Consider the following 19,813-nt stretch of genomic DNA (forward strand, 5'->3'; position numbering starts at 1 on the left):
AGAAATTAGGGCAGGTAGATGGCTGAAGACCTAATACAAATTTTAAAAACAGTATTTATAGCTGGGCGTGGTGGCACACACTTGTAATCCCAGCATTCCGGAGGCTGAGACCAGAGATCGCGGTTCGCAGACAGCCTCAGCTAGTTAGTGAGGCCCTCTGCAACTCAGTGAGACCGTGTTTCAAAATAAAGAATAAAAAAATAGGGCAGGGGGTGTAACTTGGAGGTCAAATGCCTCTGGGTTCCATCCCCATACCCGAAAAACAAAAACAAAAACCCAGTATTTATGTAAGCGAGGTATGTAGTGACGGAAGCCTGTCTTCCCAGTACAAGGGAGGCTCAGACAGGAGGAAGGATCACAGGTTCAGAGCCAGACCCAGCAACTAAGACCTTGTTTCAAAATAAAAACTAAGCTGAGCATGGTGACGCAAGCCTGTAATTCTGGTACTGGGGCAGCTGAGACAGGAGGATCACAGGTATGAGGACATCTTCAGCAAATAATGAGACTCTTATCAACCTAGTGAGACCCTGTTTCAAAATAAAAATAAGAAGAGGGCTGGAGGTGTATCTCAGAGGTAGGATGCTCCTGGATTTAATTCCGGGCACCACAATGAATAAAAAATAAAAAATAAATAATAAATAAGTAAGTAAACCAGGCGTGGTGGCGCATGCTTGTAATCCCCGCAGTTTGGGAGGCTGAGACAGGAGGATGGAGGTTCACCAACAGCCTCAGCTACTTAGTGAGGCTCTTTGCAACTTAGTGAGACCCTGTTTCAAAATAAACAATAAAAAACAGGGCTGGAGGTATATCTTGGAGGTAGAATTCCCCTGGGTTCCATCCCCAGTACTGCAAAAAATAAATAAAATACATAAACTAGGGCTGGGGGCGTGGCTCAGAGATGGGATGTTCCTGCATTCAGTAGTCCGTAGCTCCTTACCCCCTAAAAAAGCATTATGCAGTAACAGTTAATGTATGGTGGGCACCTGGAAATTCCAGGGTGGGGATAGCTAAATTACCCTCACTAAGGCTTCACTAAGAATCGCTTCTGTGATTCTTTCTCTCTACATGGGGATCACAATAATGCCACAGCGAGGCAGGGGCTAGGACTAAAACACCCCCCAGAAAGCCTATGGTAACGCGCACACAGTACACGTTCCACAGATGGCAGCTGCCTTCCCTGCTTAGAAATTGTACTCTGGATAGTATTACCCCTAAAAAAAGGGATATGAATTATTTTAACAGCTTATTTTCAAGAATTTAATTGTGTCTATCTTTAAATTTCTTATCTCTGTGACTTAAAACCAGGGATTGGCAAACTGGCCCAAGGCTGGCCTGGTTTTGTAAATAATGTCTTACAGAGACTTTGCCTTCCAACAGAACGTGCCACACCCCTGGGCTCCCGCGGTACCGGGACTGTGTTCACGCCACAGAGACGGGAGCAGCGACAGGGATGTGATGGCCGAAAAGCCCGAGGCAGGCACTATCTGGTCCATTACACAGAAAGTTCACCAACCCACGGGTTAAACCACCCTAAGCTTTTCCTTATAAGGATGCTACTTGCTTTTTTTTTTTTTTTTTACAAATTTTTATTTTTATTTTTATTATTTTTTCGGTGGTACTGGGGTTCCTGGAAGCCCTTCTACCTCCGGGCTACACTCCCAGACCTATTTTATACTTTTATTTGGAAACAGGGTCTCTTAAGCCAGCGCGGCTGGCTCCGAACCAGCGCGATCCTCCTGTCTCCGCCTCCCAAGCGCGGGGATTACAAGCGTGCGCCACCACGCCCGGCATTTACAAATTTTTATTTTTTTATTTATTTTTATTTTTATTTTATTTTATTTATTTATTTATTTATTTTTTGGTGGTACTGGGGTTCCTGGAAGCCCTTCCACCTCGGGGCTACACTCCCAGACGTATTTTTACATTTTCATTTTGGAAACAGGGTCTCCTAAGCCAGCGTGCTGCTGGCTTCGAACCTGCGCGATCCTCCTGTCTCCGCCTCCCAAGCGCAGGGATTACAAGCGTGCGCCACCACGCCCGGCCATTTACAAATTTTTAAAAGAAAACGAAATAGAGGTAGCCCATGAAAGAGACGAGAGAAGGAAAGTCTCACAGAAATTGTAAAACAATTACTGATTCTAAGAATACCCAAGGAATATACTCCAGGATGACGCTGAACTCTGATCCTATCTAGTAAAAGACAACAACAACAACAACCCACAAAATACAAAAACAACCTTAAAAGACTACTTCACAAATGAAATTTGCTACAAGGAGACTATTTCTTCTGACCCAGGAGTGCACTTTGAATATGGAACTTGGAAGCGTGAATTCAGGAGGCAGGAATGGGGATATTATTTATAACCTGGCAAAGAAAGTGACTGGAACCACATTAGTCAGGCGAAATAAGCTGATCTCTCTACCTACAGGTAAAATAACATTCCGACATTGAAAAATGTACACAATCAAAACTGGACGTGGTAGGGGTTTAAGAAACCATTCCCCCTGCTAATTTTTGATGTTTACCTGGAATGTTCTTTAAGCAGCAAATAACTTACCGGTGATCTCGGCAGACTGAACATGATACATCTTTACCACAACATAAATTAATTCTCTGAGCGGGAAATTGCTAAAAGAGGTAAGGTGTCACAAAGATTAGATTTCTTTCTGTCGTAAGGAAAGGAAATGATTCCATTCTTCCAAACATTCTAACGTGAAAAATAATAAACTCTCACTTTAAGCTGTCTTTATTTTCCGGGTGTTCCGAGGCCCCCGTTACTAATTAGGGCAGTCCTATTTATCTGGTGTTGAGCATAAGTCAGTTCACATTACTTCGGGTATGGATGCAGCCAGTTTGAGATTGGCCCTACAATTCCTTTTCCGCATAAACAGCTCTGCCATGGTGCTCTTCCTCACACCAGGTCCAAAGCAACGGAGAAGCCAGGCAACCATGGGCGAAAACCCCCAAACCATGAGCCAAAACCTTTTCTCTTTTAAATGGGTTTATCTCAGGTACCTTGTCACAGCGACAGAAAACTAACACACTCCCCTTGGAGAATAACAGTGTATATCAAAGCCCTGCATTAAAGAAACTCGTGAGGCAGAGACAGGAGCAGCACAGGTTCTGGGCCGGTCTCCACAACATAGCGAGGGAAGCCTGGTCACAAGTAAAAAAGCAAAACAGAACGAAAAGCCAGGTGTGGTGGTGCACGCTTGTTACCCAGGACTTGGGAGGCTGAAACAGGAGGATCGGGACTGCAGGTTTGTGGCCAGCCTCGGCTACTTAGAGGCCCTCTTCTTGCAGCCCTTGTGAAGCGGGGAGCGCCCCTCACTCCTTCCTTCTCCCACAGCACCCTGCCTCCTCTGCTTACTCATGGGCTCCCATTTATCCCTCCAGGGGCCTCTCCTCCCCGGCCAGCCTCTCTCTGGAGGCAATCAAGTCACTAGTCATGATGACAATTTTGTATTTATTTGTTCATTTCTTTATTAGGGGGTGAGGATGGAGAATCTACTGCTTGCTTCTCAGACAGGACAAAGAAGAGGGCCCTTCCCTGCGGAGAAGAGCAGAGGTTCCTGGCGGTGGAGGGGGAGGCCGGGCTGAAGGAAATCAGTAGAACTCGAGAAGACCTAACAGGAAGCCCACTTGTTGCAGATCCAGGGTCCGTCCCTGTAGTTCAGCTTCATGCAGTATTGGAGTTGATATTTTACCTCTTCACTCAGCCTCCCATTTTATTTTATTTCTTGGTGGTGGTACTGGGGTTCCTGGAAACCCTTCTATCTCCGGGCTACATTCCCAGACCTATTTTATACTTTTTTATTTGGAAACAGGGTCTCTTAAGCACGATCCTCCTGTCTGCGCCTCCCAAGCGCGGTGATTACAAGCGTGCGCCACCACGCCCGGCCTCCCATTTTATTTATTTGTCTATTTGTTTGTTTTGGTTCTGGGGATTGAACCCAGGGGCGTTTGACTTCTGAGCTACACGCTCAGGACTTTTTGTTGTTGTTATTTTGAAACAAGCCTTGCTAAGTTGCCAAGGCTGGCTTTGAACCTGCGATCCTCCTGTCTCGGGCTCCCAAGCACTGTGATTATAGGCATGCCTCATGCTCCATTTTATTTTCTAATCATTTCCAGACCTGAAAGGATGCCAACATCTCCTGTTAGGCATCACACACACACACACACACACACACACACACACACACACACACACATCCTAAATGTTCCTTTTTTCAGTACTGGGGATGGAACCCAGAAGCATTCTACCTCCAAACTACACCCCCAGCCCCATTTTGTATTCTTTATTTTGAAGCAGGGTCTCACTGAGTTGCAAAGGACCTCACTCCATAGTAGCTGAGGCTGGCTGCAAACCCCGATACTCCTGTCTCAGCCTCCCGAATGCTGGGATTACAGGTGGTTTTGTTTCTAATCATTTCATTATGAGAAATCCCAAACATAAGCAGGAATAAGGAGAACAGAGATGCGCCTCCTCGCACCCATCACGGGGCTTCTACGGTGACCCGCACGTGGTGAGCTGGTTTTACCAACCCCTCCACCTGCCTGAAGCAAACCCATGGCTTCACAGCACTGCATCCATCCACAATGCTGAGGCCTTTCAAAGACCTACAGTTAACTACCCCGTCCTTGTTGATAATCTATGACTGTTTCTTCAATAATAAATAGATGGCTGAATCGACACACCCTGCAGAGACCAGCCGAGTATCAAAGTATCTGAATCGAGTCACCTCTCTCTCTCCCTCTCCCCCCCTCTCTCTTTCTCTCTCTCTTTCTTTTCTTTCTCTCCATGGCCACTCACCTGTGGGCGTGCTGCTGCGGAATGAGGAGGAGGGCGTGATGGGCGGGGTCACAGGGGGAGTAAGGCTTCCACTGCTGTGGCGCGGCGGGGTGGACACATTCCCTCGGGACACCGAGCTGGACAGGGTCAGGGACAGCTTTGGCTGAATCTTCTTCTTGAGGGATTCTTGCTCTCGGCGGGCAGCGTCTGTCATGAACCTAAGGGAAGGGTGAAGGTCGTAAGCAGGGCATGTAGAGAGCGGTAGGGCACAGGACAGATGAATGCCCGGCCCCGAAGATGGAGCTTGGTCACAGGCCCGTCCCCATTGCAAACCCCATGAGAGCTTCCCTTTCCTTTAAGACAAAATGGTCTAGCTTGCTGGTTTTTTTTTTTTTTTTTGGTTTTTTTTGGGGGGGTACTAAGGATCAAACCCAGGAGTATTCTACTCTGAGCTATAGACCCAACCCTCTTTTATTTATTTTGCAACAGGGTCTCGCTAAGTTGCTACTGCTGGCCTTCAACTTGCCATCCTCCTGTCTCAGCCTCCTAAGTACTGGGGTTACAGGTCTGTGCCACCACACCTGGCTATAGCTGGCTGTTTTAATGTTCCTCAAAGTCCAGCCCAGACAAACCCTTTTTGCCCTGAAAAGCCCATGCACACAGACCTGAACGCATTGCAGTACCTTCAGTTCCAAAATTTCCTCTCCTCTCGCTTGCAAGGTCCTCTCTCCTTGAAACCCCACGGTCCTGAGCAGAGCACATCCTGTCCCTTGTCTTTGATGCTCATACTGTGTAACACATACGGCCTCCTGAAAACACTGCAGGCTCTTATCGTGTTGTTTGGATTTTAAATTCCCCCTTGGCTTACAGTCTTGCTTCCCAGGCCATGAGAGCCTGCACGCTCACCCTCCAGTTGTCCCCAGCACGCTGCCAAGCCACCTGGGTAAACACCTGCAGAATGGCCACGTCGATCTGCCCCAGCAGGTCCAAGAGGAGGGGACCCAAGCAGTACGAGGAGGCTTCCTGCCCAAGGCCTGATTACCTTCTTATTTTCACCCTCAGGAAAAGGCCACGTTTCCCGCCAGCCAGCTTCACTTTGGAAACTTACAAGTTATCCTTCCAACACTGGCCTCATGTTAGTGACATTCAAACTTGGTTCTCTTCTCCCTGTATAATCTAACACTTCCTGAACTCACGTAATATGAGATGCAAAACAATCTATGAAATCGGTACCCTACGTTTACCAGGCAAGCATCTTTTTGTGTTATGGGTGGGCAGGCTTTGTCAGCTGCAGTTTTGGAGTTCACAGCGGAAAGCATAGCAGACGGAGGATATGAAAGCCTTTGTGTCATAAAACAAACACCTGTGCCCACCTAGGCAGCGTGGCGGAACATGACCCCTCCAAGCTTCTCTGGTCACCGGCACTGTTAGCCGTGTTCTGAAGAGCTCAACACAATTCCTCATAAACCCATTCTGCTGTACTTCGCTGTGATATTTTACCCAGCCTACTTTATATAGGGCCTACAAAATTCTTTAATATTTTTCTTCGCTACTTTAAGGGAAGTTATGGAAATCAACAGATAGTTCTTATGCCTGGTGAAAGCTTAGAGGCAATTAAACACCCAATGAAACAATGCTGATACTGTTACAGTGTCTTAAAGTCCTAGTGTCTGCTCAGAACCTAGATGGCACACGTCTCTATTGGCTCCTGCAGCGCGATGCAGATACATAAACTGGATTTTATACGCTGAGCTGCACTGTAATAAAGCTACATGTGTGCCTTGAGCTCTTAGATTTTGTGCTGCAACATGGTGGTGATTTAGAAAGAAGAAAGGACCGCGGACGGTGAGGAGAATTGCTTGCACCTGGGATGCAGGTACTCGTTTCGTTTTCAGATGCAAAATTGGTTCTACAGCTCTTAAATTTATTCTTTCCCTTCCTCATAAACCTCTACTCAAAATATAGACTCTCAGAGAGAAGCAAGAACCAGTGATTTCTTTCATTACTCTAATTAGAAAATGCTAACTAGATAGTGTTCAAATTGAGTTCCATAGTGTGCCAGGGCGTGGGCAAAACCAAAGAAAAACACGGCGCTTTTTAAGGCAGGCTGGTTGGCCTCAATGGTGGGCAATCCTAGTCAGTTTATCAGACAGGGAAACAAACACAGATATGCTACAGAGTAGCAAACAAAACATTTACATGTTGCATTTTAGTTAAGAGCACAGTATTTGGAATCTAGCAGGCCAGGTGTAAGCTCTGTGATTTGAGGCTAGCTAATAAACCCTTTTAAACCTTGGCTTCGTTCTCTGTAAAATGAGAATACAGGTTGAATTTTCCTTACCCAAAGTGCCTGGGACCAGAAGAGTTTCAGATTTTAAGGTTTTTAAGATTTTGGAAGCTGGGCAGGGTGGCATGCTTGTAATCCCAGCATTTGGGAGGCTGAGACAGGAGGATCGCGGTTCGGGGATAGCTTCAGTTATTCGGTGAGACCCTTCGCAACTCAGCAAGACCCTGTTTCAAAATAAAAAATAAAAAATAGAAGCCGGGCGTGGTGGCACACGCTTGTAATCCCAGCATTCGGGAGGCTGAGACCAGAGGATCGCGGTTCGCAGACAGCCTCAGCTACTTAGTGAGGCCCTCCGCAACTTAGTGAGACCCTATTTCAAAATAAAGAATAAAAAATAGGGCAGGGGCTGTAGCTCGGAGGCCAAATGCCCCTGGGTTCCATTCTCAGTCCTGGAAAAAAAACTAGGGCTAGGGGTAGAGCTTGGAGGTAGAATGTCCCTGGATTCAATCTCCAGTACATTACTGAAAAAACAACAACAGATTTTGGAATACCTGCATTGACTTTATCAGTTGAGGGTCCCTAATCCACAAATCTAATTTGAAGTTGTAGATCTGGGGACATCTTGGATGAAGGATTAGCCTGCAATAATTAGAGGTGAGGAGGTAACATACATCTCTCTGGATGAGAATTTATCTTGGGTTAATTCTGTCATTCCGTTGCTGAGATTTCTCAACTCTGCTCCCGCGTGACCCTGCTCAGTGACAACAGTCGGCCCTGCCTGGACCCGGAGCGGCGAGACAGAGCTGCACGTGCCCGACAGGGACCAGGCATCCTGCTCGGGGCTTCCTGAGAGCGGGGACCTCGTCCCTGGCATGCCCCACAGGATGCTGACAGCTACGTCCTGAAGGGTTAGGGGCATTGACTGCCGTGTGGTGGGCCCGCGCGGGACGGCTGCCTCTCAGCCTTGCAACAGACCAATACATCCTTCTGAATGGACAGTGCCCGCTGCGGCCCCGGGTCATCCTGTGAGTCCTGACGTTCATGATGCAAGTGGATGGCCTGCTGGGGGGTCGGGCAACGACTGTGCCACTTTGGGGGACAGTGTGAAGATTAGACGTGGCAATAAGCCTGCAATGCAGCGTATAGCAGAAGCTCTTACTATCTTATAAAACACTGAAATGTAGCTGTGTGTCTGCATTTTGTCTACCTTCCCCTCCCTCCCTTCTTCCCCCTCTCTATCTCTTTCTTGGTTTGAACACAAGAACATTCTAAAACTCAGCTACACTTCCAGCCCTTTAAATTTTTTTTTTTTTTTTTTTTTTTTTTTTTTTGGTGGTACTAGGGTTCCTGGAAACCCTTCTACCTCTGGGCTACATTCCCAGATACCTATTTTTTATATTTTTATTTGGAAACAGGGTCTCTTAAGCCAGCCCGGCTGACTTCGAACCTGCGCGATCCTCCTGTCTCTGCCTCCCAAGCGCGGGGATTACAAGTGTGCGCCATCACGCCCGGTTCTTTAAAATGTTTTTTCAAAAAATTTTGAAACAGGGTCTCACTAAGTTGCTGAGGCTGACCTCAAACCTGCAATCCTCCTGTCTCAGCCTCTCAAGTACTGGGATTACAGGTGTGGGTCACCACACCTTCTTCTCTAAATTGTGTGCTTTTTTTTGTTTTTAAATTGGTACTGGGAATTGAACCCAGGGTGTTCTATCTCTGGGCCACAATCTCAGCCCGATTTTATTTTGTATTTGAGACAGGTTTTTTTTTTTTTTTTGGTGGTGGTAATGGGGTTCCTGGAAACCCTTCTACCTCCGGGCTACACTCCCAGATTATATATATATATATATATATATATATATATATATATATATATATATAATTTAAATTTGGAAACAGTATCTCTTAAGCCAGCTGGGCTTGAGACAGGGTTTCACTAAGTTGCTAAGGCTGGACCCACTAAGTGCTGAGGCTGGTCTCAAACCTATGATCTTCCTGTCTCAGCCTCCCAAGCGCTAGGATGACAGGCATGTGCTGCGCACCCAGCTTTGACTCCACTTATCTGAGGCTGCGTTGTTTGTCCACGGTTCTGAGGGCACCTGCTAGGGGCCTCACATTGGGCAGAAATCCCCTCTGCAGAGCCGCTGCCCAGAGCACACATATTTAGGATCAGAAACTCTTGCCAAAATAAACTTCAGAGACTTTTATGTCTTCTCCTGAGTTAAAAAGTATCAACAATTCACACTTCTTATTTTAAAATAAATACAGTTCAGATAAATAAAACAGCGATCAGCAACCATAAAACTCACACACACTCCACCACCTCCACCACCTTCACCCCCGCAGGGGTTGGGCCAACCTCAGATGGCAGTCTGTCTTGGAATTCCATTTCCGGCAGGGGAGAGCGAGGGACCCACGTTGAGAGACAAAGGACAACACTCGTCAAACACGGCTGCCAAGCCTGCACTCCCACCCTTGACGTTTGGTGGCTGTGAGCTTGGACATAAACTGTGAATCACAGCAACCTTCGTGCGTGCACACACACACACACACACACACACACACACACACACACGCCAACGCCCTGGAAACGCTGGTTAAAACAGGCTTTCATCTCCCCTCATACCTCCTCTGCTTCTTCTAAACCCTGACTGTACCCATAGATTTTATTTTCCCTCTGGTGCTGGAATTGAACCCAGGGGCAATCTACATCTGAGCTATACCCCCAGCTTTTTTTTTATTCTTTATTTTGAAATAGGGTCTCCCTAAGTAGCTGAGGCTGGCCACGAACTCGCGGTCCTCAATCTCAGCTACACATGTCCTGGGATACAAGCATGTGTCACCACTCTCAGCCTTACCCATAGATTTTTTTTTTTTTGGCAGTACTGGGGTTCCTGGAATCCCTTCTATCTCCGGGCTACACTCCCAGACCTATTATATATATGTATATGTGTGTATATATATATATATATATATATATATATATATATATATATATATATATATATATATATATATATTTGGAAACAGGGTCTCTTAAGCCAGCGAGGCTGGCTCCGAACCAGAACGATCCTCCTGTCTCCGCCTCCCAAGCGCAGGGATTACAAGCATGCGCCACCACGCCCGGCTACCCATAGATTTTTTTGAGGCTGACTAAACTTTCGTTTTCAAGAATCGCTCCATCAAGACAGCTATTCCTCAAAGGTGAGCAGATCCCTGGTGGTGAGAACTCCTCTGGGGAGACAAGTTTCTAGAGAACCCACTGTAGCGAGGAAAAGGCTGGGATTTGAGTCAAGAATGGAAGATGCTGGAAAGTTCTCCCAGCATTCTCCTGGCCAAAGGGGGGTCGGGAATGGGAGTCCTGTCTCTTAGCTCCCTGAATTTTGACAGGATGGGTGATCTTTCTTGAGCCCTTTGGTAATTACAGCCAGAATGAGGGGGGAGAAATTGTGGCTAAATCAAATTGCCCAGTCTGATCTCATTTTTCACAATAACTTCTGAGGTGGGGTGACCTGTTCAAGGGCCTGTGGGTGGTAAGTGTAGGAGATGGCGTCAGCACCCAGTGGAGCGTTGGGGCTATGGATCCAACACCCCTGAGGAGAGCGCTGTGCTATCCTGCTTGGGCTTCAGTGATGTGGCTGCCCAAGTTGAAGCCTTTGGGGAGCAGGGACCTGAGGGAAGTAATGGGAGGTCTGGATTGTACTGGAGCGAGTGTGCGGTGTGAGGTAGGGAGCGTGGGCGCCCACCCCTCAACCTCAGCCAAGTCCCGCTGGGCAGGTGCCTGGGGGGCGCCTCAGGGGCTTTGTTCTGAGGAGTGGTAGGTAGTTGTACCCACCTCTCTGGACCCTCCCTTTTGCCCTGCTACCTGACGGCAGCAGCATAGAGCTGGCTCCTCCTGGGTTGTGAGAGCTGACACCTTTATCTTTGGCAATTCTGTAAGCTGTAAAACACAGCCATTATGGAAAGTTAAATTAGGAGCTGGGTACGGTGGTGCACACTTGTAATCCCAGTCCTCGAGGGGCTGCCACAGGAGGATAGTAGGTTTGTGGTAACGTAGCGAGAGCTTGTCCCAAAATAAAAAATAGGAAACGGCTATTCTTGTGATTAGTCACATTAATATTTTATCTGTTTGGTAGAATGACTATGTAATTTGTACCACTGCTCTGTGTTCAGAGATGGCCGGCCAGTAGCTCCAGCCTGGCCACGTGGGCATGATTATACCATGGAAACTGGCAAGTAATGCAAATTGGAATTCTTTTTCTCCCCACAAGTCAGTTGTTAAATGCTGTGTGTGTGTGTGTGTGTGTGTGTGTGTGTGTGTGTGTGTGTGTTAGTGAGGATTGGACCCAGGGGTGTTCTACCTCTAGGCTATACCCCAGATCTTTTTATAATTTTTTGTTTTAAAAAGAATCTCTTTAGGTTGCTGAAAGTCTCACTAAGTTGCTGAGGTTGGCTGGTAGGACCTATGATCCTCTTGTCTCAACCTCCCAAGTACTGGGATTACAGGTATGTGCCACTACACCTGCTTTTTCTTTCTTTCTTTCTTTCTTTCTTTCTTTCTTTCTTTCTTTCTTTCTTTCTTTTTCTTTCTTCTTTTCTTTCTTTCTTTTTTGTGGTACTGGGGTTCCTGGAAGCCCTTCTCCCTCCGGGCTACACTCCCAGACATATTTTATATATTTTTTTATTTGGAAACAGGGTCTCTTAAGCCAACGCGACTGGCTCCGAACCAGCGCGATCCTCTTGTCTCCTGTCTCCGCCTCCCAAGTGCAGGGATTACAAGCGTGCGCCACCACGCCTGGCTTTTCCTTCCTTCCTTCCTTCCTTCCTTCCTTCCTTCCTTCCTTCCTTCCTTCCTCTTTCTTTCTTTCTTTCTTTCTTTCTTTCTTTCTTTCTTTCTTTCTTTCTTTCTTTCTTTCTCTGTTTTGTTCTTTCTTTCTTTTCAGGAGAAACAACAATAACATTTGATTCAGCATCTGCGCCTAATCATCAAAGGAGCGAATCAGGCAAGTAATGAAAAGTAGGTAAGAAAGAAAAGCTTTATTTTTTTTTTCATTTTAGAAGTATAAAAAGTAACACATCTCATTAAAGAACATTTCCAGAAAAAAATTTATGGATTTCTGGCTCATGTTTTAAAACCTTTAAAAATATTATGGAAGCGGGTGTGGTGGCACACTCTTATAATCCCAGTACTTAGGAAGCTGAGACAGGAGGATTGTAGGTTCACAGAGAGCCTCAGAAACTTAGCAAGGCCCTCTGAAACTTGGTGAAATCTTATTTCAAAGTAACACAATAAAAAATAGGGCAAAGGGTGTAGCTCAGATGTAGACTGCCCCCAAGTTCAATTCCCAGTGAAACACACAAATGGCATATGTAAGCAAATATCTGCGTTTACATGCATAGTTTAAAAATAGTAATGAAATGACTATCCATGTACCCACTGACCCTATTAGAGCTTTTGAAGTTTGCTGAGTGAAAGAAAATTTTTCCTAAGAGAAATATTTCCCAGATACAATTATGGTTGATTTTTTTAGGGGTTTTCTTTGTAACATTATTTTTCTACTCGTAGGGAAAACTGAATGTTTCTTAGAGGAAAAAAAAAAAAATCCTCACGGGAGACTTCATTCACTGTTGACTATCTGCGGTCAGGCGAAGCAATGTTTTCATTTTGAAACCGAAACTGCCGTAAGATTAATTTTAACGTTGCTACGAATCAGAAATGCCTAACTGACTTTAATTTAATACGATCATCTGTAGTCATGTTTGTTATTGCGAGGGGAAGGCCATATTCCTTAAGTAAACGTTCCAGCCTCCATTATGAATCTTTCTAATCCTCAGACCACACTGTTCAGTCTGACGTGTTAAAGGTGGAGACACAAGTGTAACGGGGCAGCAGGGAGCCGCGTCAGCTGCTGGTCCAGGGAGACCAGTTTCAACCACAAACTTATGGAATTTACATTATTTGCTAGAAACTGGGCAGACGCCGCAGGACCACCGAACTCTGGGGCCCAAGCACCTGCGTGCCATGTCTGCTGGGGAAGCCACTTGGCTTCAGCCCCCCCCCCCGGAGGACGCAGGAACGGGGAGGACCGTGGGAAACCTTAGTCTCACTCGGAAACTGGGAAAAGGACCCCAGCTCCGGGAGGCGATGCGGTGTGACTGGGGGACTCCGGAGAGGGGCTGCGGTGCAGAGGTCTCGGCTGCGCGCTGCCAGAGGCTTGTTCTGGAGCAAAGATGGGTGGCCTTGGAGGTATTAATTCTCTTTTCAGGCCCTGGCTTTTTTTTTTTTTTTTTTTTACTTGCTACAATTGGAGAGTTTGGGTTTTAGGGGGAGACAAACTCTTTGGCTGCAGTGGTCCTTCTCAGCTCAATCAGTGAATGAGTCCAGCAAGGGCACCGTGCAGAGCCAGGTGTGGTGGCACACACCAGCAATCTCAGTATTTGGGAGGCTGAGACAGGAGGATTGTAGGTTTGAGGCCAAACTCAGCAACTTAATGAGAACCTGTCACAAAAGCAAAAAAATTTAAAAAGGGCTAGAGTGCAGCTCAGTGGTAGAGTGCCCCAGGGTTCAAACCCAGCACGCGCGCGCACGCACACACACACACACACACACACACACACACACACACACACACACCATAAAGATCTTTGAATTTTGTTGCGACCTTAACTCATAATCAGAAAAGAAGCTCGGGCTGGAGAGGAAGCTTGGTGGTGAAGCACATGCCTGGCATTGTCTGAGTTCGATCTTTAGCACTAGAAAAGAAAAGAAAAGAAAAGAAAAGAAAAGAAAAGAAAAGAAAAGAAAAGGAAAGAAAAGGAAGGAAAGGAAAGATCTCTCATATCATGACTTGCTATACACACATGCATAACTAGGTTCACAATTTTGACATCTCCAAAGCTCTGAAAACTGGAAATTTTTAAATAATTTTGGTACCAAAACTCATTGGAAGACAAGGCCTGACCTAGACTGTTGAAAGACTATTTACATACATTATCATATTTGGTATGAATATTCATGTCCCTTGCTGCATAAATATTCATGTGCTTGATCATGAAGCTGCCTCAGGCTTTGCTGGGAACATTACGCAGTCAAGTTTGTAGCATTTGCATTATATTACCTCCATGAAGTCTGAAAATTATTTACTAGGAAACATATGACGTAAGGATAAATATATTTGTAAATATCTGAAACAAAAATTTCAGAAAACTACTTTTATTATATGTGATATACTCTGATTTTTCTCAATTCTATTTTATTTCAATAATATAGGCTGGTCACTATATATATATACACATATATATATATGTATATATATATGTACATATATATGTGCACTATTACTTATTTATTTATTTATTTTGCAGGTCTGGGGATAGAACCCAGGGGAATTTGACCTCCAATCTACACCCCCAGCCCTATTTTTTATTCTTTATTTTGAAACCGGGTCTCACTGAGTTGCAGAGGGCCTCACTAAGTAGCTGAGGCTGTCTGCAAACAGCAATCCTCCGGTCTCAGCCTCCCGAATGCTGGGATTACAAGCGTGCGCCACCACGCCCGGCTCACCTCTTTATTTTTTGAAGATACATTGTCTTTTAAAAGTCTACTTTTATTGGTGCCCATGGTCTCACATCACGCCGTCGTTCACAGTGATAGAGACATGCACGCACCCACAGCACTTGGGGCGCTCCTTCCCAGCTCCCTCCTTCACCCCACAGATTACTGACAGGAGTGGTGATGGTTTCACATATGTACTTCATGTCTATGGAAGTGTTTCCTTCATCAATTCTCCGCACCACTGCCACGACCGCCTTCCCCTAGACACCCTCCCTCCATCGCTCCTCTGGGGTTTCTCTTCCCTTATTCAAAGTCCCTCTGGAGTCCTGATTGCTCTCTAGCTTCCATAAACGACAGAAAACATCGGACCCTTCACTTTCTGTGACTGGCCGATCTCACTTAACATAATATTCTGTTTTTCTGCAGATGACCTATCTTTGTTCTTCTTTACTGCTGAGTAGAATTCCATTGTGTGGCTAGCCCATAATTTTGTAACCCATTCTTCTGTTGATGGACACCTGGGTGGGTCCCACAACTTGGCTATTGTGGATTCTGCTGCTATGAACATGGCTATGCACGTATCACTATGATGCTCTGATTTCAGTCCCAGGGTGGTAAAGCTGGATCACATGGTGGGTTCATTTCCAGTTTTCTAAGGAATCTCCTCACTAATTTCCTTAGCATCTATACTAATTTGCAATCCTACTAACAGTGCAGAAGAGTTCCTATTTCCTTACATTCTCGCCAGCATTTATTGTTTAAATTCTTTTGATTGCCATTCTGATTGGGCTTAGATGGGGCTAATTTGCATCTCCCTGATTTTTAATACTGTTGAATATTTTTCGTGTATTTATTGGCCTCTTGTAGTTCTACCATGAAGTGTCTATTTAGTTCATTTGTCCATATTTTGATTGAGACATTTATAGTTTTAGTTTTAAATCTCATAATGCCATTCCATTTATTAACCCTGTTTTAATTTCCTGAGTTTTAGGGGTTTGACTGCAGAAGTTTCTACCTGTACCTAAATGGGGAGAGTTGGTCCTCTGTACTCCTCAAGCAATTTCAAAGTCTCTGGTCTAATTTCCCGGCGTTTGACACATCCTGAGTTTACTCTCGTGCAGGGGGAGAGGCTGGGGTTTAATTCAATTTTTCTATGAATGGATAACCAGTTTCCCTAACGTCGTTTGTTGAAAAGGTGGTTTTTTCTCCAGTTTATGTTTTTGGCGCTTTTGTCAAAAAGCGATTGTCTCTAAGTGTGTAGATTTGTTTATGTATCTTCTGTTCTGTCCCATTGGTCTATGTGTCATGCGTCGTGTGTGTGTGTGTGTGTGTGTGTGTGTGTGTGTGTGTGCCAATATCTTGCTGATTGTATTACTATACCTCTGTAGTATAACTTGAAATCAGATATTGTGATGCCTCTGCCTGGTTCTTATTCCTGAGAACAGCTTTGACTTTCTGGATCTTTTGTTTTTCTATATAATATAGAACTTATTTTTTATAGAACTTATTTTTCTAATTCAAGTGAAGATATTTTAATAGGGATTGCACTGAATCTGTAGATCAGTTTTGGTAGAATGCCCTTTTTTTTTCCTGTAGCAAGGATTGAACCCAAGGGCACTTTACTACTGAGCTATAGCCCCAGCCCTTTATATTTTGAGACAGGGGCTCTCTTTCCTAAAGAGCTCAAGCTGACCTCAAAGTAGCAATCCTCCTGCCTCTGCCTCTGGAGTTGCTGGGATTGCAGGCCTGTGCCACTACACCCAGCAGATTTCTTGAAGCGCTAACAAGTCATGTCCTGAAGTTTAAAAATATTAGTGAAAGGGTTAAGCAAGTGGGTTTTGGAGGCGCACTGTCCAAGTTCCAGTCATTGATATACGTGCTCCCCACCTGTACGACTCTGACAAGTTGCCTAACGGCTCTGACCTCAGTTTCAGATCTAACCCATAGAGTGGTTCGAGGAGTAAACAAATGAATGCTTATAAAGCACTTGGAACAAGCCTTGGTACTTTGTGTATGACAAGTGTGCATTCCTGGCCCATAGAGATGTGAACAATACCTCTGCTGGGAATCCTAATTCAGAAATCTTGATCTCTGGCATGAACGCCAACAATCTGGCTACTTCTGCGCGGAGGCACTGCGTAATGGAAGGAATACTGTGGCCAGTTCTACAGATTCTGAAAGCAGGAAACACAAGATTGGACGTAATCATGAGCGTATACAAGAAGCAGTTACAGCCAGGTACAGGAGGTGGCACACGTGTAATCCCAGCTATTTGGGAGGCTGAGGCAGGAGAATTGCCAAGTTGGAGGGTGGGCTGGGCAACTCAGGGAGACTCAAAATAATAAGAAAAAAAAAGGGCTGGGGGCATGGCTGAGTGGTAGGGCACTTGCCTAGCGGGCAGGAGGCCCTGGGTCCATGCCCTAGTATTGCAAAATAAGTAAACAAAAAGACACAGACAGACAAGCAGGCAGGCGAGTAGTTAAAGTAGCTAGAATCCAAAGAGATGGCTCCTGCCGGTAGAGACAATGGCGGGAGGCTGTCCCTAGAGCCACACCTGCCTGTTCATTTTCCTGCTTGGCTTCCTGGAGAGGGTGGGAGGCCACGGGACAGCCTCGTGCAGCGCAGCGGCTGATGGGAGGAGGCCTTCCAAAGCCACAAGGGGCCAGTCGCTACTTGGGGGGAGTCGCACAAGGCTGTGCCATCCGCAGCTGCCAGACCCTTTGCAAAAAGCCCCGACCACGCCTTACTTGAGCTTCCAAGGCTTTTATTCGGTCTCTTCAATGGCCCCTTGGGCATTGCCATTTTTCAGTAAAAACAAATTTGTGGAACCCAGGAGACCTTGCAGAACAGCTGCAGGGAGCTGGCAGGCCGACTGCAATTCTAAGCTCTCTGAGATCCAAGAACTCATCTGTTTGGACAGTAAGATTTCTGCTATGATGGGGACATCATCTAACCTTCTGGTGGAGAGTCCAGCCTGGAGGCCATGGAGCTTTCTTTGCTCTGGCTGGTCCTACCCACAATCCAGGTCAGGGATGGACAGATCTCCAGAGAGCTAGCAAAGCCATCCAGGGAACACTGGGCTAGAGGCCGTGAGAATAGTACGTACATCTCAGCACGCCGCCATGGGCGTGATGGCTCATGCTTGAAATCCCAGTACTTGGGAGGTTGAGAAGGAGGAGCGTAGGTTCAAAGCCAGCCTCAGCAACTTAGCGCTTCCAAATAAAAAATAAAATAGGGCTGGGGGTGTAACTTGGAGGTAGATGGCCCCTGGGTTCCATCCCTAGTACCCCCGTCCCAAAAAAGAGAATGCACATCTGCTAATAAACCCAGAGGCAGGTCTCATTTCAGCTGCAACGTGCACCCGCAGAGCAGTTGAGGGAGTGTGGGGTTAACACAGCTGGCCAGTAAAGCCTGACCTTAGCAGCAGCCAGCGGAGGGACCATGCGTCAGCGCCCTTTGTGAACAGCCTTTGCTGGTGAACAGGAACTTAGAAGGGCTCTTCTTTTCCATAGACAAATGGGGTAGGGAGTTAAACTGGTTCCAGAAAGTTACTAGTCATGTTTCACATACTCCTGTGCTTGACTTTCCCTCCTAGAGGTATTTCTGAATCCACGGGCTGAGGCTCACGGGTGGATTTTGAAGCTTCATAAAACTTTCTGCAGTATCACCAAAACTCGGAGCCCCCCCTTAACATGCTGCTATTAAAATTTTAATGCAAGCCGGGCGTGGTGGGCACGCTTGTAATCCCCGCGCTTGGGAGGCAGAGACAGGAGGATCGCACAGGTTCGAAGCCAGCCGCGCTGGCTTAAGAAACCCTGTTTCCAAATAAAAAAATATATTAAAAAAAAATAGGTCTGGGAGTGTAGCCCGGAAGACAGAATCACATAAAATGTGCTGTACAGATTGAAAGGCGATAGATAGCAGAGAAATCAGATCTAGCGGCTTGGCTTCCCTTTCGCAAGGGCTAGGAGAAAGGCAGGCGAGAGCAGAGTGTCCCGTGGCTGACAGGCCGCAGGGCAGTGTGTGCCAGACGATGCCACACCCCAGGCGGCAGACCGGCAGAAACACCTCGTGAACCGCACCATTCAGAGACCAGCGCAGATATTCTGTGCACAGAGTACATAGGAAGCACTCTTTTTTCCTTTCAAAGCAATAACATATTTTCCTGAATTTTAACACTCAAACAAAAGCTGTGCAGCAAGGAGAAGTAACTGAAATAACAGAGCCTGGCGTGGTGGGACTTTGATCCCAGTCCTTGGGAGGCTGAGATAGGAGGATTGCAGGTTCGAGGCCAACTTCAGCAACTCATCAATAAATATTTCTTATTCCCAAATAAAAATAAAATAGGGTTGGGGGCGTAGCTCAGAGGCATTCTGAGTACCTTTAACACCTAAACAAACAACAAACGGAATGCCATCCCTAAAGGCACACGATTTCTTTGTATATTCCCAAGAAAGTCTACACTCCCACGGGCTACACTCCCAGACCTATTTTTTAACTTTATGTGGAAACAGGGTCTCTTAAGCCAGCGAGGCTGGCTCCGAACCAGCGCGATCCTCCTGTCTCAGCCTCCCAAGAGCGGGGATTACAAGCGTGCGCCACCACGCCCGGCTGAAAGACTGAATATTTCTGTCACAGCTATGAAATACCAGAGCTGATGAACCTTAACACAAGATCTGGCTCAGGGTCCAGCACCCACTCTTATAAGCCAGCGGCCAGCAGAAATTTCCAGTGAAGCAACGATTTTTTATTTACTTTTGCTTGAATAAAGTAAACCACGGTCTTTTTCATGGTCAATGCCAAGAACAGAAGACGCTTCTAGAAGACACCATGCAGCTCCTGGTTTGGAAGTCTCCCCTCTTAGCCAGTCTCCACCCTGCTGTCTGCCCCTTTTCTACCTTCTTTGAATTGCAGAGAACGGTCTGCTCCTTCCACATGGTTTCCGTTGCTAATTTGACATTCATGTAAAAATTGCCGAGCAGAACGCTACAAATAGCTTCTGCATTTTCTTGTGTTGCCTAGAAGTCGATTAAATGACTTGCTGAGGTTCTGTGTAAACTGCTAATGAGGTGATGCATAATTCTTCTCATAAACTGGAAGAAGTTTAGAAACTGAAGGAAAAAAACTTGCTCCAGGCCCTCTTGGAGTTTAGTTCCAGGACAGGGCTGGGCGCATAGCCTG

The 19,813-nt window shown here is 46.0% G+C and overlaps 1 protein-coding gene across 1 annotated transcript in view; it reads right to left on the reverse strand.

Annotated features, from left to right (window-relative positions):
• The window catches only part of JAZF1 (JAZF zinc finger 1), a gene marked incomplete at both ends in the record, with an annotated part of 329,348 nt that overhangs the window by 37,499 nt on the left and 272,036 nt on the right, over positions 1-19,813 (reverse strand). Inside the window, one exon of the mRNA XM_080701406.1 lies at positions 4,811-5,011. Within this exon, the coding sequence (XP_080557532.1) occupies positions 4,811-5,011 (201 nt within the window). The remainder of the gene's footprint in view (positions 1-4,810; positions 5,012-19,813) is intronic.

The sequence above is a fragment of the Muscardinus avellanarius genome, assembly GCF_963383645.1.
Source record: "Muscardinus avellanarius genome assembly, chromosome: 9".
Classification (NCBI taxonomy): domain Eukaryota; kingdom Metazoa; phylum Chordata; class Mammalia; order Rodentia; family Gliridae; genus Muscardinus; species Muscardinus avellanarius.